At 40.6% G+C, this 14,930-nt stretch overlaps 1 protein-coding gene across 6 annotated transcripts in view; it reads right to left on the minus strand.

Moving 5' to 3' along the window:
• Positions 1-1,434: 1,434 nt before the first annotated feature.
• The window catches only part of FHIT (fragile histidine triad diadenosine triphosphatase), a 1,489,770-nt gene continuing 1,476,274 nt past the window's right edge, over positions 1,435-14,930 (minus strand). For all 6 annotated transcript variants that reach the window (XM_050781267.1, XM_050781268.1, XM_050781270.1 and 3 more), the window contains 2 exons: positions 4,324-4,430; positions 1,435-1,695 (listed from right to left, as the gene is read on the minus strand). In XM_050781267.1, the coding sequence (XP_050637224.1) occupies positions 4,329-4,430 (102 nt within the window). In that variant the 3' untranslated portion in view covers positions 1,435-1,695; positions 4,324-4,328. The remainder of the gene's footprint in view (positions 1,696-4,323; positions 4,431-14,930) is intronic.

Below are 14,930 nucleotides of genomic sequence, written 5' to 3' on the forward strand. Positions count from 1 at the left end.
GGCCTCCACAGATGTTTCTCCAAAGTTGGGAGTCATATTCCTGTTTAAGATAATCTTAAGTGATCTACATTGAATCTCTGAGTAGGTTATTGTCTTTAATCCTTCTGAATATGCCAAATGGAGAGTTTCAGTTTAGTGCTAGAATTAAATGCCCTTCTAATGGTGGCTAGCTTCATTTTTTAACAGAGACTGAATCTCACTCGTAGTAGCTAAGGCAAGCAACTATGCAGAGCTGGAAATCATCAGCATCGTTTTTCTCTTATGTTTATTTTTATGCTTAGCTTCTAATTACAAGTAGTACTTGCTTTTCATTGAGGCTGAAATATAAAGTTTAAGATAAATGTACTAAAATTTAAAAAGCGAATCAAGTAAATAATGCTCTAAGTGGTCCACAAAGATAAGAAAAATCATGACAAAATGGGAATGAATGCAATTTGGGAAACACTGTATTCGCCCAAAGTCATGTTTATTTAGGCATGTGGTCAGATGGTAGACAAAAGAAAGAGGGAGGTCAGCCTAGGCAGCAACCAGCATGATCTGAAAAACTTGCAAGTAGAACAAAGTTGGTCGGGGAATACAGGCCCATTTTGGTTTCTGCTACCTGGCTGTAGTGTGACCAGGGAGGCAGGTGCTGGACAGGGTTGTATTAACAAGGCAGGTAAGGAAGTCCAGCAGGTGAGGAGGTAGGAGGTCCTCAAGGCAGAAACAGGCCAGTAGATAAGGTGAAGAGGCTAAAAAGACTATTTGGAGGGTACAAGGAGAGATGGGACAGGGAGAAGGAAGTGGCTAGAGAGATGAGCTCTTTTAGCAAGGAGGGCAATACACAGACTAAAAGACAATGGCCTTTAGGGCGGGATTGCCTGGGTTCAAATCTGAGCTTTGCCACTTACCATTGATTGGCCTTGAACTAATACTTAACATCCCTAAGACTTAGCTTTCTCATCACTTGTAAGACAGGATAATAACAGAGTCTATATCTTATAAATTCTTAGCAAGTGTTGGCTACTGTTATCAATTCCAGGGCTGAGACCTATCATGTCTGCCTCTGTGCATGTTGAGAACCATGTGGTTTTGCAGAGTGAGCACCATGAATGTCTTTAAACTTGCTCTGCCTAAGACTAACTTGCTGCTGAGGGAATAATCACGAAAGCTGGGGAAGGTCAAGTCTATCTGAACTTCAGATTAACAAGTTTTAAAATATAGCTATGTCCATATATTTCATAATTGCCCTATTTATTAACACATTTCAGGAATTTCAGGAGTTTCATGAACCACTTAATGTATAAAAATTCAATATGTAGACACATCTTTTTTTTTTTGAAAAGGGGAGAAATAAGCAGGTGGACCAATCCAATGACTGAATTTCCTTTAAAAAAATTACTATAATAGGTTTGTTGCCTAATGCATGGCAAGTCAATACGCCGAGACACAGGGTTGCAGCAGAGAAGGAAGTTTAATCATAAGGCTGCTGAATAAGGAGACAGGGGAAAACCTCAAATCTGCCTGTCTGAGCCGTTTAGGTCTTAGGTATTTTAAGGGGGTTGGAGTGACCGAGGTAGGGGATCATTGAAGAATATAGGATGAAGTCACAGGATGGTGAGATGAAGAAACTGCGTTTTCATGCTGATTCAGTTCCTCATGGGGAGGGGGATCTTCAAACTGGTTGGCATTAGCTCTTTTGCTGGAATTCAGGATCTGAAAAACATGTTAAGCAATTTTTAACAAACAAAAGCTTTATGATTCTAACATCAGAAATCTTCTCTGTAGGAACAATGAGGAGGCAAATTGTTGGCATCTGGTGCTCTGTGACTTTGGTTATGAAGAAGTGGGCCGAAGTGGGCCAAAGTGCAGCCTGATTAATGCTTAATTACAACCATATTTCTGTCCAGAACCCAGCATGTAATTCTTGTTAACCCTGTGAGGATGGTTTCAATAGAATGTTTCCTTTGTCCTTAAAGGGAAGTATATTTAGTCCCATTATACTCCAGGTAATGATGATACTCTTGGCAAAATCTTAGGACCCTAAGTGGTTTGCCACCTCGCAACCTATAGTATCCATCCTAGTCTTAGTTACCACATCTGACTGCTGGGAAGACTGAGGGTGATTTGTTTGTCTGTACACAAAAAACCTTTAAAGAGAAATACAAATGTTAGTTAACTTAAAAATCCAAAGATACAGTGGCAATAGTTTGTGTAACAAGTTAGGGTAAATATATCGTTCTGGTAAGATGTACAAGGGAAGTCAATTTACCTGGAAGACAGGAAATGTCAGGCCTCAAGGCAAGACAGAAACAAAAACTGACAAAGCAAAGCCTACAGGAAACTTGGGTAATAAGTTTGAATCTTCTTAAAGTGTCTAGAAAATGCATTCTAAGACAAAATCCTACAATTCAGCAAGCCTTGGGAAAAAGCCTAAAGCTTTCTAGCCTCTACCTGAAAATACCCACTACAATAGGAAACCCAGGAGAAAAAATTCAACCTAGGCAGTCAAGTCTGAGGTATTGTCACCCCATTTAAATTTGAACAGGGCACTCTAAAATGACATACTGGCCTTCATAAGAGGAATAGAAAGAGGTTTGTAGTCATGCCCATAGGCCTATGTTCTTAGGTAAACTAGCTTGATCCTTAAAAAATGAGAGAGAGATGGTGAACAGTGGAAAAGGTTAAAAATAAAATATGAAAGACAGCCTCTGCTATAGCACTTGCCATATCCCCCTAGGCAATTGAGTGCAGAGCTGACAAACTTATGACATGGGAGAATGAAATAAGCTTTCTAGAATGCAAGGATCTGAGTACAACACCATGTTTGAACAACAGTAGGGGAAAAGGTAGTCTGGGTCTTTAAGTATTTAGAATACGCTAAAAAGAGGGCCTGGGAGAGAAAGGCCAAGTGCACATATATTTAAAGCTATCCAGTAAAGACATTTCAAAGTGAAATCAGAATACGATGAATGTGTTTTCTAGCTTAAAATCATGATCACTAAGTGGTTGATACAATTTTTTCCAATCAATTGCTACCAGCATTTGCTCACTAATTTTGTTTTTTATTTATATCTGATCTACTTCTGCAACTTATAACATGAACATATTTATTCACAGGCCAGATGAAGAACTGCCTATTTCTAATTTGGAGTTATCTAATTCTAAAAAGGAAAAAGAAACTATTTATAGGAGAGAATCTGTAACTGGGGTCCATGGGAGTTTATTAACAGGTTTGCCAGAAAAAAATAAATACAACATACAAGTTAAATTTGAATTTGAGATAAACAAGTAATTTTTTTAGTCTAGATATATGCCAGTATTGCATGGTAACCCTATGTTTATAAGCAAATTTCAGAGAGATAGATACATTTATCTCTCTCTCTCTCTTTTTTTTTTTTAGATGGAGTCTCCCTCTGTCACCCAGGCTGGAGTGCAGTGACGCAATCTCAGCTCACTGCAACTTCTGCTTCCCAGGTTCAAGCGGTTCTCCTGCCTCAGCCTCCCAAGTAGTTGGGATTATAGGCATGAGCCACTGTTCCTGGCCATTTTTAATGCTTTTTGTTTACAGACCAAACACATCACCCTCAGTCATTCCAGCAGTCTACTATGGGAACTGAGACTAGGAGGGATAATATAGATTGCCAGATAGATCTAGGCATGAGTTCCTTAGACACTGTATAAAAATTTGGAGTAGAAGCATTTTGACAAGGAAATTGGCTATAGCTATCTTTCTACCAGAGTCTTAAACCTATGATCTCTCAAGAGTTAGCCATCATTAAGGCAAAGATTAATTCTATCAAGCTTTGACTTTTCCCTGTGGCCTAAGCTTCCTAGTCAGCTGTACAAAAAGAGAAATGTGAAGGGCAATTTACCAAATAGCAACTGAAGAGAAGAGTCCTCTCAGTGAAAACAGAGGAGTTTGCCTGGGGGCGTGGTAGAGAGGCAGAGAAAGCTGGTTTACAGGGCCTCACAGACAGACTTGAGCCTGAGGGCCATGTCACACCTTAAGGTGGGGTTGACCTTTTAAACAAAAAGTTGTGCATGACAGAAGGTCTGCTTTGTGAACATTGGATTCTGGAGGAGCACCACCACAGGAAAGACTGGAGAAAGTTGGTGGTGGGGTGGGGGCACTGGCTTGGAAGAAGGGCGTGAAGAGGCAGGTGGAAGAGACTAGGAGGCTGGGAATACAGTACTCAAAGGCCAGGGTTTTCTCCCCTGCAGCTTGCAGCCACCACCCAAGGATGCTGGTGAAGGTGTTTTTGTGCATCCCCATTCTGAGAGTGCAACCTCTTTCCTGAGGTCCATGGGAGGGTCTGAGTGACGACAAAATGCAGTCTTTACCTGTGTCACTGAAAGTAGACCCGCAGAGCTGCAGCTTCTTCTGCCATTTCCTCCTCTGATCTCCAAGAGACTGGAGAGTCCTCCTCTTCCTTGTCATGTTTCTGGAGCTTTGGAGAAAAAAAAATGGAAGAGGCTCTTTCATGGGCCCTTGGGATCTCCTTGAAGAAATTTCAGGGGACTGGGGGAGACTGAACACAATTTGCAAATTAGAGGCCAGTAGGTGTATCATCTTTTAATTGTTTCAGTTGCCAAAACTTGCAAATGGAGGGGCTTTACACAAGAATCCACATTTAAAACAATCGGATCATTTGCCTTCTTGTAATCATCTACTGAGGCTGAGAGGGGTGATGATATGATATAGGTCTGTGTCCTTGCCCACATCTCATGTCAAATTAGACTCCCCAGTGTAGGAGGCAGGGCCTAGTGGCAAGTGATTGGACCATCAAGGCAGAATTTCCCGTTGGTGCTGTTCTCATGACAGTGAGTTATTGGGGGATCTTATTGTTTAAAAGTGTATAGCACCTCCCTTCTGCTCCAGCCATGGAAGACGTGCCTGCTTTCCCTTCCACCATGATTGAAAGTTTCCTGAGGTCTCCCCAGCCATGCTTTCTGTACAGCCTGAGAAACCATCAGCCAATTAAACTGCTGTTCCTTATAAATTACCCAGCCTCAGGTAGTTCCTTATAGCACTGTAAGAATGGACTAATACAGGTGGTCACAGATTGGGATGAAGTGGGGGAATGGGGTGCATTTGCCATTCCCATAATCTCCCCCACACTCTTCTAATTTTCTTATGTTTCATAGGCACCATTCATTTATTTTACTTCCTGGATTTTGAAGGCATTGAGTTTGCCACCAACCCATAATCCCTCCTTCAAGGTGGGCTGTGGTTTACCTCTTACTCTCTTTGGTTCAGACTCTCTTACATGAGCTCTGCGCAGTTTTGTTCAGTGAACCCAATTTATGATAATAACACAAGGGCCATGAGAACTGAGTAAGTAATAAGTATTTCCATTAAAAGAGGCTTCAAGTAGGGAAACAGTAAAAGAGATTACATGAGAAAACAACTTACAAAAAATTAACAATTGCTCTCAAAATTAACACTTGAATCATTTTAAATTCCTCCTCAGATTACAGGTATATTTATTTTAAAAAGTTGTGTGTATGTCTCAGATTTACATATAGAGTAAATACAACTGCAATTCTATCACAGAAGATGTTCTCACAACGCTCTTCCTTAGAAAAGCTCAATTTTCTCCCTTAACCTCCTATTATGATTCAATTTAATTAACTAAATTTCTTGTTCCTGTGTGTGGCTCTATACATTGTAAAATGCTGCAGGTTATCCGTTCATTCTTCGTGGGAATGCAAAGTGTAGTATTTTGTGTTATGTGTTAAAAGTCATTTGGGATTGAGACAATTTAATAGCACCAATGATAGCTAGCATTTATGATGTGAAAGGTGCACATTATTTCTTTGATATACATTATTTCGTTTAATCCTTACAATAACTCATAAAACTGATGCTACTTAACCCCATGTTACTGTGGAGGAAACTGAGTTCTAAGGAAGTTCATACCCTGGTCCAAAGATCACCCAGCTAGGTAGTGGTAGGTGCCAGTATTATCCCCAACAACTTTTGCCTTTTTATTTTTCCTGAAGGATCTACAGTGTCCCTAATGACCATTCCACGGATACTGTTCCACTCTCTTTTGTAAAAGGTCAACTTAACAGATATTAAAATGTCAACTTTTTAAAAGTTGATCCTTTAAAAATAATTTTGCCAACTCAGCAAAAAGTCTATCAACTAATATAATGACTTTTGCTATCTCAGGCCCCAAACTCTAAATTTAACCTAGAGGCCTTTACCCTGGCAGCTTGCAGCAGATGGAGAAATTTCCCCATTTATTGCAGCTCAACGTTGATACAGAAGGCAAAACAGTGAGGGAACCATAGCCTTGCACTACAGCTGAGCTATATTTCCATTCCTGGTAAGTTTGAGCCTAAATGAGGCTCATTAGCATATAACCGGGCCACAAATACGTTTATGAGGGTCATGGATCTTCCCTTCAGAATTTGGCTGCCAGCACGCTGGTTTTACATTTTGCCATGTAGATTTAATTCTCCTTAGTGGAAGAAAACCACATTAAGAAGTCATTTCCTTTCTTGCAGAGGCAAACATGCCGCAGTTGCTACAGGCAAGTCAAACAGGATTGCTATTCTTCTACTCAAGAACTAATTTTCATTTTGATACTACCTTGAGGTCTGTTATAAATCCATCTTATAACAATTCAATAGGATGACAAAGAGACATGCAAAGCCCAGGAAACGCGGCCTTCCCACTTCTGCTACTGCCATTGGAAGACACGGAAATCAAGCATTAAGTGGCCTCATCAACACAGATCATACCAGATGAATCCAAATAATTTAGAGCCTGTGAATGTTAATGCCTTCCTGGTTATTAGGCGACCGTCTGTTATTGTCATATGCTTTACAGATGGCAACATTGTGCCAACCCTTGGAAGTTGTTTTTGGGAAACAGGAAATAAATAAAACAAAAACTAATCATCTTTGCAAAAACTGTTGTACATAGCTTTTAAAAGTCATGAGATTTCCCTCCTAAAAGCCCCAGATGGAAGCATGTGGTTCTGTTTAGAACAGCGGCGCTCAACCCTGGTTGCCCATTGTAATCATCTAGGAAGATTTAAAAAAATGTAACCCACCCCAGGGATTCTGATTTAATTGGTCTGGGGCAGCTTGGCTTTGGGGATTTAAAACAAAACTTCCCAGTCAATTCTAAGGTGCACTTATTGTTGAGAATCACTGCTTTTGGGAGAAGTGTATAGATAGAGCTAGAGCCCACATACATATAGAAAGAATACATTCGCCTTTAAGCACATTGCTTCTGATCCTATCAACAGTACCACTGCTGTCCTTTGCAAACCTTGCCCTAGAACTGCTTTTCTTCTATTTATGCTCTGTCCATGGGATGTCTGGCCTACAAGCCTTGTCTTAGCAACACTAAGATGCAGAACTAAGATGCGGATGCACTTCAGGAGCCTTTAAATGTTTTTAATCTCCGCAGAAATAGGGAGCCTGGGAAAGGCCGTGGTAGGCAAGACTTGTGTCCTAGAAGATCCACCCAGGTGACTTGAAGATTAAAAATGCTACAGTTTGGAGTAAAGTTCCGTTTCCCTAAAGCAACCCAAGAACCTGGTGGCTACAAATTCTTGCCTGGCTAACAGAGAGAAAGCCCTAATGATCTTAAATAGTAGTTTATCCAAAAGGCACTATTTGCCGTGGGTGAACTTTAATGGAGGAGTTTCACTTCCCATAAGCCTTCCAGAGGGACAGACCTAGCACTGCAACGCTGAACCAGACAGACTCCTTTATTGTTCTCCTGGGGCACCCAGGTAGGGAGGGTAGACACCAAAAGGCTGATTCTTAGTGAGATGGGATTACAAAATGGGAAGGGTGCTGAATAGAGCTAGCCCCATTGCAAAGGCTTTCAAGTATCACCTTGGTTTCACAAAGAAACGTTATGATAAAGAGTGATGGAGGGAAAGAGATTATCCATGGATCATCCAAAAATGGCTCTCTAAGAAGGCGAGAGTTAGGTCTGAGCTTGAACAATGAGAAGAGCAAGTTCCTTTAACCTCTTTGTGCCTCAGTTTTCCCCTTTGTAAAATGGGAGTAGGAAAAAGAAAGAGTGAACAGTGCCATGCCTGACACATAGTTAAGTCATATTTAATATTCCCTGCTGCTGCTGCTGCTACTGCTGTCAGTCACTAGCATTATTTTTAGGCTAAGTAACACTGACCTAATGACAGCAAGCACTAAAAACTCCACAGAGGTTGTTTCTCGGAATAAAAGTATTTTGCATCTCCATGGTTCCCCAATGATCTGTATCTTTTGGACCTAACTACTTTGTAGAAGGATTAAAAGTTATGATAAGAATTCAGATCCCAACCAACTTATTATAATGAGACACCCAAATCTGGGGAGGAAATGTAGCTGCTTCAGCTCTAAAATGACCCTCATTAATCCCGAATCCTCAGAGTTGTTGTATGGAATAAGGTATTAACTGAGGCTTCTCACAGTAAAAGCTAAGGACCTATGGTAAAAGAATAGGGTGGAGGTCAAAGGCAGTCAATACCCCAGGAGTATGATTGCCAGATTTCCAGATTTAGCAAATAAAAATACAGGGCACTCAGTGACTTGTTTTAGGATAAGGATGTCTCATACAGTGTTGAGATATCCTTGTACTAAACAATTATTTGTTGTTTACCTGAAATACAAATTTAACTGGGCTTCTTGTATTTTATTTGGCAACTTAACCTAGCAGACACCTTAAAAAAGCATCGCAGGAAGAACTTGGCTTGCATTTGGTAACTAGGTTGTTCCCAAAGTTGCCTGGCTGTGAATCCTGGAAAAAACAGAGGAGACCATAAGCAGGAAGATGAAATTCAAGGCCATCATTTGTGCACTCCAGGGCTTATTATTATTGCATGGAATGCAGTGTAAATCAACCTGCACTATTTTAATTCCTTAGTTCACCAGTTCTAAAGTGTACATTTTTTCATATTTTAACATCTTTGAAATCAAAACATGTCCTATAACCAACAGTATGTCATAATTTAATTGGCAGTGTTTTTCTTTCTTAGTAGTACATAAAATAACCGCACTTCCAACTGACTGTGTCTGGGATTCAGTGCACTATAGTTCTCCATCTCTCCTTTCTGCAGGTAAGTCACGTAAGTTAAATGTGACTCTGCTTGCTCTGAAAATGCTCAACACCCACACTGATGTATTACATACTGGTTTCCTTCTGATGCAACAACAGTAGTCAAAACGGTTTTCACAGAAGCTTTGTTCTTTAGAGGAAAGTGCACGCCAAAGTGACAAAGTTTGCAAAAACTTGAACCAAAGTCTTCATTCACATTCAACAGATTTAAGTCTGTGATGGCCTCTCCAAGCAAATTCTATTTCTGCACAGCTTTGAAAAGAGATTTTTTTAAAAAAAATCTCTCTTCAGTCATCACACTTTATCTGCTAGAAATGGTTTTTGGGGAAGGTAGTGTTAACAGGATTTCTGATTGAAGAACTGATATGTGTCGATTTTGACATTGTGCTCCCTCCTGTGCACTGAGTATGTTATCACAAGGTATATGGGGTAATGATTAATTCCCTGCTGTATCGCTCAAACTGCCTTTGCTATTGACATTTTTAGAGCTCCGTAATGGAATGCAGTAGGAGGAATGGTTCACAATAATTTAAATGTTTTTTAGAATTTAGAACTAACCTGGAGTAAAATGCCAAATTGTCTTCAAAAGGGGGAAAACTAATTTAATGCTCTTCTTACAGAAGCAAACCGCTGAATATAAATTTGGATGTTTTTATAAAATAACATATTTCATTATCACTTTAATAAAACAACATACAGAAGTAGAGAGCTTAAATAAACCATTTCTTATGGGTTGATGGTTCTGTTTACACAGGGGTTTATATAAAGTCTCAAAAAGAAAATAACTGTTTTTTTTTTCTTTAGATCTGATCCGCTGTTATTACTTTCTATTCAACCAAGATTTGATGAACACATGATATATTCCAGGCTCTGTTCTAGGTCTTATGAAAGATAATGAAGGTAAATAAGCCCAAGATCTTTACCTCCTCAGGTTCCTCAATAGGGCAGACACATTTGTGCATAGATAATTTAATACTGGCCTAACTACTGAACTAGAAGTTCCATCAAAGTGTTCTTGGAATATCTGGGACAGGGGGAGAGAAAATAATTCTTGCTGGAATTGGGGTCTGAGATTGACTTTTAAAAATCACGGACTTGGACTGGGCTTAAAAGATGGTAATGAGATTTTGAAGAAAGGGTAATTCTGGGCAATGGGAACAGCTTCATTAAACACATGATATGTGTACCAGTTCCCCAGCAAGGCAACTTGTACCCATGGTCAGCTTCACCAACTAATTACAGCACTGTTCCCTGATGAATCCTGACCTGGCTTCTAGGCAGCTACTAACATGTATCAGAGTTAGCAAGAGAGCTGAAATTTGCCACTCTGAGAGGCCTTAACATTCCATTGTTTAAAGATGGAATATGCACGCACGACAGGGGTCTAAAAGATGGTCTCCGGTCCTACAAATGCAAAGCTGCAAACAGCTTTGAATCTTACTGAGAAAAACTAATTCCCTTTTCAGTGGTCCTTCAGTCCATCTTACTGTTCAAGAATAAAGTCTCAGTGGTACTAGTATGTCCTTGATAAGGTACCAACAGCACCTCCAAGAGAAAGAGAAGAGCCATCCAGACTGGCTAGAATATAATAAGATTGTTTTGTTTAGATCATATTTATTTTTAGGGGTATCTCTCATTTATGACAAATCATGTCAAGTCTCCTTTTAAAGTAAACTTAAAAATAAGAATCAATTTTAGAAATATATGAAATGAAACGGTGTGAAAATATGGCATTAACAGCTTGAGAAATGGCCCTTGGGGAAGGAAGTACAACTGAGGTGGGAAAGGGTGACTCAAGATGTGAGGGTGATGCATTGGCCTTTAACACTTGTGGGTGGCAGTTTCTACTGGGCTGAGTTCTAGAAAGCTTCATTTTTTATAGATGCATAGGAGTCAAAATAATTTTATGTTGTAAGAGCTCCATCAAAAGATGGTATAGGGGATGGTAGAATTTTGGATAGGGCAGGCTTCTAAAGGAAGGCTTCACTGAAGAGGTAGCATTTAAGAGATGTGAATAATGAGTATTTAAGTAAAGGGGCAGGAAGGAATATTTCAAGCAGAAAGAACAGCAAGTGCAGACCTTCAAGGAAGTGTGGTGGTTGGGTAACAGGTTGGAAGAGTGAGACAGAGGACTTGGGGGGACGGCAGATCATTTGTACCCTGTGGGCACAGCTGAGAAGTTTGGATTTTATTTTTGGTGTGATGAGAAGATATGAAAGGATCAGAGGCAAGGAAGTAAAAGGACTAGAATAATTGCTCATAAAGAGTGTCCTGGAAGGATAATGAATTAAAGGGAGAAAGTGATGGCAGCAATCAGAAGAGAAAGATTGGGAGTGGGGACAGCATGGACGAGGAGAGGGGGCTCATTTGCCCCATAGGCTAGTTAGTGTCATGGCCATTAAGCGAGAGGACTTGGCCTCTCACTATAGGTGGACCTTGTCATCTGGCAGCTTTCTCCCTGGTGCTTGTCTGTAAAGCACACAGAGATCCTGGCTTCCCTGCCAAGATTGCTCTGAACCAGGGTGCAAAAACTCCATTTTTGCCCAATATCCATTCTGCCTATCTTCCATCATTCACTTCCCAAAGTTCCTGAGAAGCCTTCTTGGACCATTCTGATTGAGTCATGTTTCACAATTCTGGATGCTTTCATGCTTCTAGCACCTCCCTGCCCCTATCCTTTCAGTACATGTTTCCTGCCAGACACGGAGCTTCCTTTGTCTATGTGCTGGTTACTGAGCAGACTGGCACCCATGTTGGACTTTCTTGGTAGCCCAGTGAATCATCAGTTGCTTTCACTTGAGGCAGAAAATGGTCTTGGACCATAAACCTCTGCCTGTCACTTGTGCTACCTTAGGACAGTGAAGTTCTTTGAATATTACTTAGTATAAAACTATGTTCACTGCCTCCCTTCTCTATGTGAGGGATCCTGTGAGCTGGAGCCTTGGACTAAGCACTAGATTGTGAGATGTCTATGTGCAAACAAATTACCTTCGGGTCCTTCTATTCACTGTGAAAGTTCAAAAGCCCAGTTCCTCCTCCTTTCTTGAATAGAAATTCAAGTAATCAATGGAGCATTAATCATTTGATTAGTTGCCAAAGCTTTGACTTAAGCATAACTTGCTTGAGTAAGAGCAAGTATTTTTAGTGCTGCCTGTGGGGCCAAAACGCTGAAATAAGCTCTTATATTAATTAGTGGCATCCCATTTTCAAGGAGTATAGAGTGTTGATGTTTAAGAATTTGTAACCCCCAAAAGTATGTATTAACTAGAAAATCACAGTGCTGGAAAATAATTATGCCAAACCACTGTACTATAACAGAACCCAATTGCTTATCCAATTATACATTGAAGTATCACATTGTCAAGCCGATTGCCAAAGCAGCAAATGAGACTTTGCTAGCATCATAATTTGGATCAGATATTACTCCACCAACTGTACTATGAATGGTCTTTGGAGCATGCTATGTACCCTATAAAACCTCCACGAACCAAGGTGGGCATTTCAGCTTTGTTGGAGTACACCCACGCCATTAAAAAAAATCACTGGAATTGATTAGACATGAAAGTTCGCAGTTTTCCATTGAAAGCTTGTCAGGAGCATCTCAGCAAAGAGCAACTGCAGCTCCGGGTCCTGAGCAGAGTTGATTTCAATTAAAACATCAAAGGAGTCACTTCTTGTCAGGGAGACCATCAGTAATTCTATCTTCAAATGTGTATTTGAGTAAAACAACCCCAGACAGTGCCTCCTGGGTCTGCAACACTGCTTCCCGACTGGCCACCATTTAGAGGTATTTTTTTTTTTTTTTTTTTTTTTTTTTTTTTTTTGAGACAAGGTCTCGCTCTGTCAGGAGTGCAGTGGCCAGCTAACTGCAGCCTCAACCTCCCAGGCTCAAGTGATCCAGCCACTTCCGCCTCCTAAAGTGCTGGGGTTATAGGCATGCACCACTGTACTTGGCCTAGAACTTTCTTACAACACAACATCAGGACAGCTGAAGAATAGGAGCCTGGAACTGGGCTGTGAGGAGCTACTAATGGGTTGATATTCTTAGGACACCCCATTGCTATGATGTTCTTCTCAACTTTGTAAGGGATCAGAATGATCTTGCTCAACAGTTGGGTCTGATATGTCAGACGAAAATCCCACTGTGGCAAGAGCCTGACTCCCAGGGTTCAGTAGAGAAATCATTTGCACTCGCCCAGTAGTTCTTTGCTTTTCAAATAATAGTAAGCCCTAAACAATATCAAACTTGGTAAAAACAAAATCTTCCTGTCTAATTCCCACATTGCCCAATCAGAGTAACATCCATCTTCATATCCTCTCAGCTTGCTGTATCTGATACCAGTATAGGAATCCCCCTTCTTCTCCCAGTGGATGCCTGAAACTATGGATAGTACTGAACGCTATATATGCTCTCTGTTTTCTCCTACACATACACATACCTATGATAAAGTTGAATGTATAAATCCAGGTACAGGAACAGGTTAATCTCTTAAGAGATTAACAACTAAGAATAAAATAGAACAATTGTAACAATGCACTGTTCACAATTGCACAAACAGAAGATCCCTGCTTTCCGAGGATTTTAGCAATTTCTTTTTTTTTTTTTTTTTTTTTTTTGAGATGGAGTCTTGCTCTGTCACCCAGGCTGGAGTGCAGTGGCACGATCTTGGCTCACTGCAACTTCTGTCTCCTGGGTACAAGGGATTCTCCTGCCTCACCCTTCTCAGTAGCTGGGACTATGGGAGTGAGCCACCACACCTGGCTAGTGTTTGTAGAGATGGGGTTTCACCATGTTGGCCACGCTGGTCTCAAACTCCTGACCTCGTGATCTGCCTGCCTTGGTCTCCCAAAGTTCTGGGATTGTAGGTGTGAGCCACCGCACCCAACCAGCAATTTCATCATATAATTTGTTTTATTTCCTTATTAAGTCAGGAACTTTCACCTTTTCTCTTAAACACCTTATGTCCTCTTTTTGGCATATCTGAATTGCCAGCATCACTATTCCTGTGCTTTGGGGCTGTTATTAAGGAAAATGAAGGGTTACTTGGGCATAAGCTCTGTGGTTCCACGACAATCAACTTGGTAACAGAGATGGCTACTCAGTTACTAACAAACACGTAGTGTAGACAACATGGCTATGCTGGAAAAAGGGAGGATCCACATCCTGGGCAGGACAGAGTGGGACAGCGTGCGATTTTGTCACATGGCTCAGAATGTTGTGTAATGAAAACTTATGAATTATTTCTAGAATTTTTCATTTAGTAGTTTCAGACTATGGTAAGCTGTGAAAAGTGAAACTGGAGATAAGGGGACTACTGTAGTAGGTTTTCAATAAGCATTGGTCAAATACGTTACTAAATTACACTTTTCCTCCCAATATACTGGCTATGCTAGCTCATCATCCCCATTTTCCAGATAAAACAAGGAACTTAAATCACTCAACCAATGTAACATGGATAATTCAGAGTGGTATTTGTTTGGATGAGACATACAAACACTCGATCCACTAGTGGATCCAGATATGCAGCAAACTGTATGTCTCATCCAAACAAATTTGCTGTATGTCTAGTGCTCTCCTGATCCACTCTATAAATTCCTGGGAACATTCTTTTAGTTAACATAGTTGAAAACATGGGTGGCAAAACAGCAGAAAGCAAAACTAACACTGCAAATAGGGATTGACCTGTCAGCCGGAGGGCCCTGCTGGAAAACGTCTTCTGAGGGGAAAATTGCATCTCAGGGCAGTTCTCAGGATATAATCGCTGATCACCCACACCTCACCCCAGGTGCCATCATATCTGAACCCTTCTGGTTTTTCAGTGGGTAGAAAACTGGTGAGGCAAAAGGGACTAGAGATCTCTGC

Source organism: Macaca thibetana, chromosome 2 (genome assembly GCF_024542745.1).
Source record: "Macaca thibetana thibetana isolate TM-01 chromosome 2, ASM2454274v1, whole genome shotgun sequence".
Classification (NCBI taxonomy): domain Eukaryota; kingdom Metazoa; phylum Chordata; class Mammalia; order Primates; family Cercopithecidae; genus Macaca; species Macaca thibetana.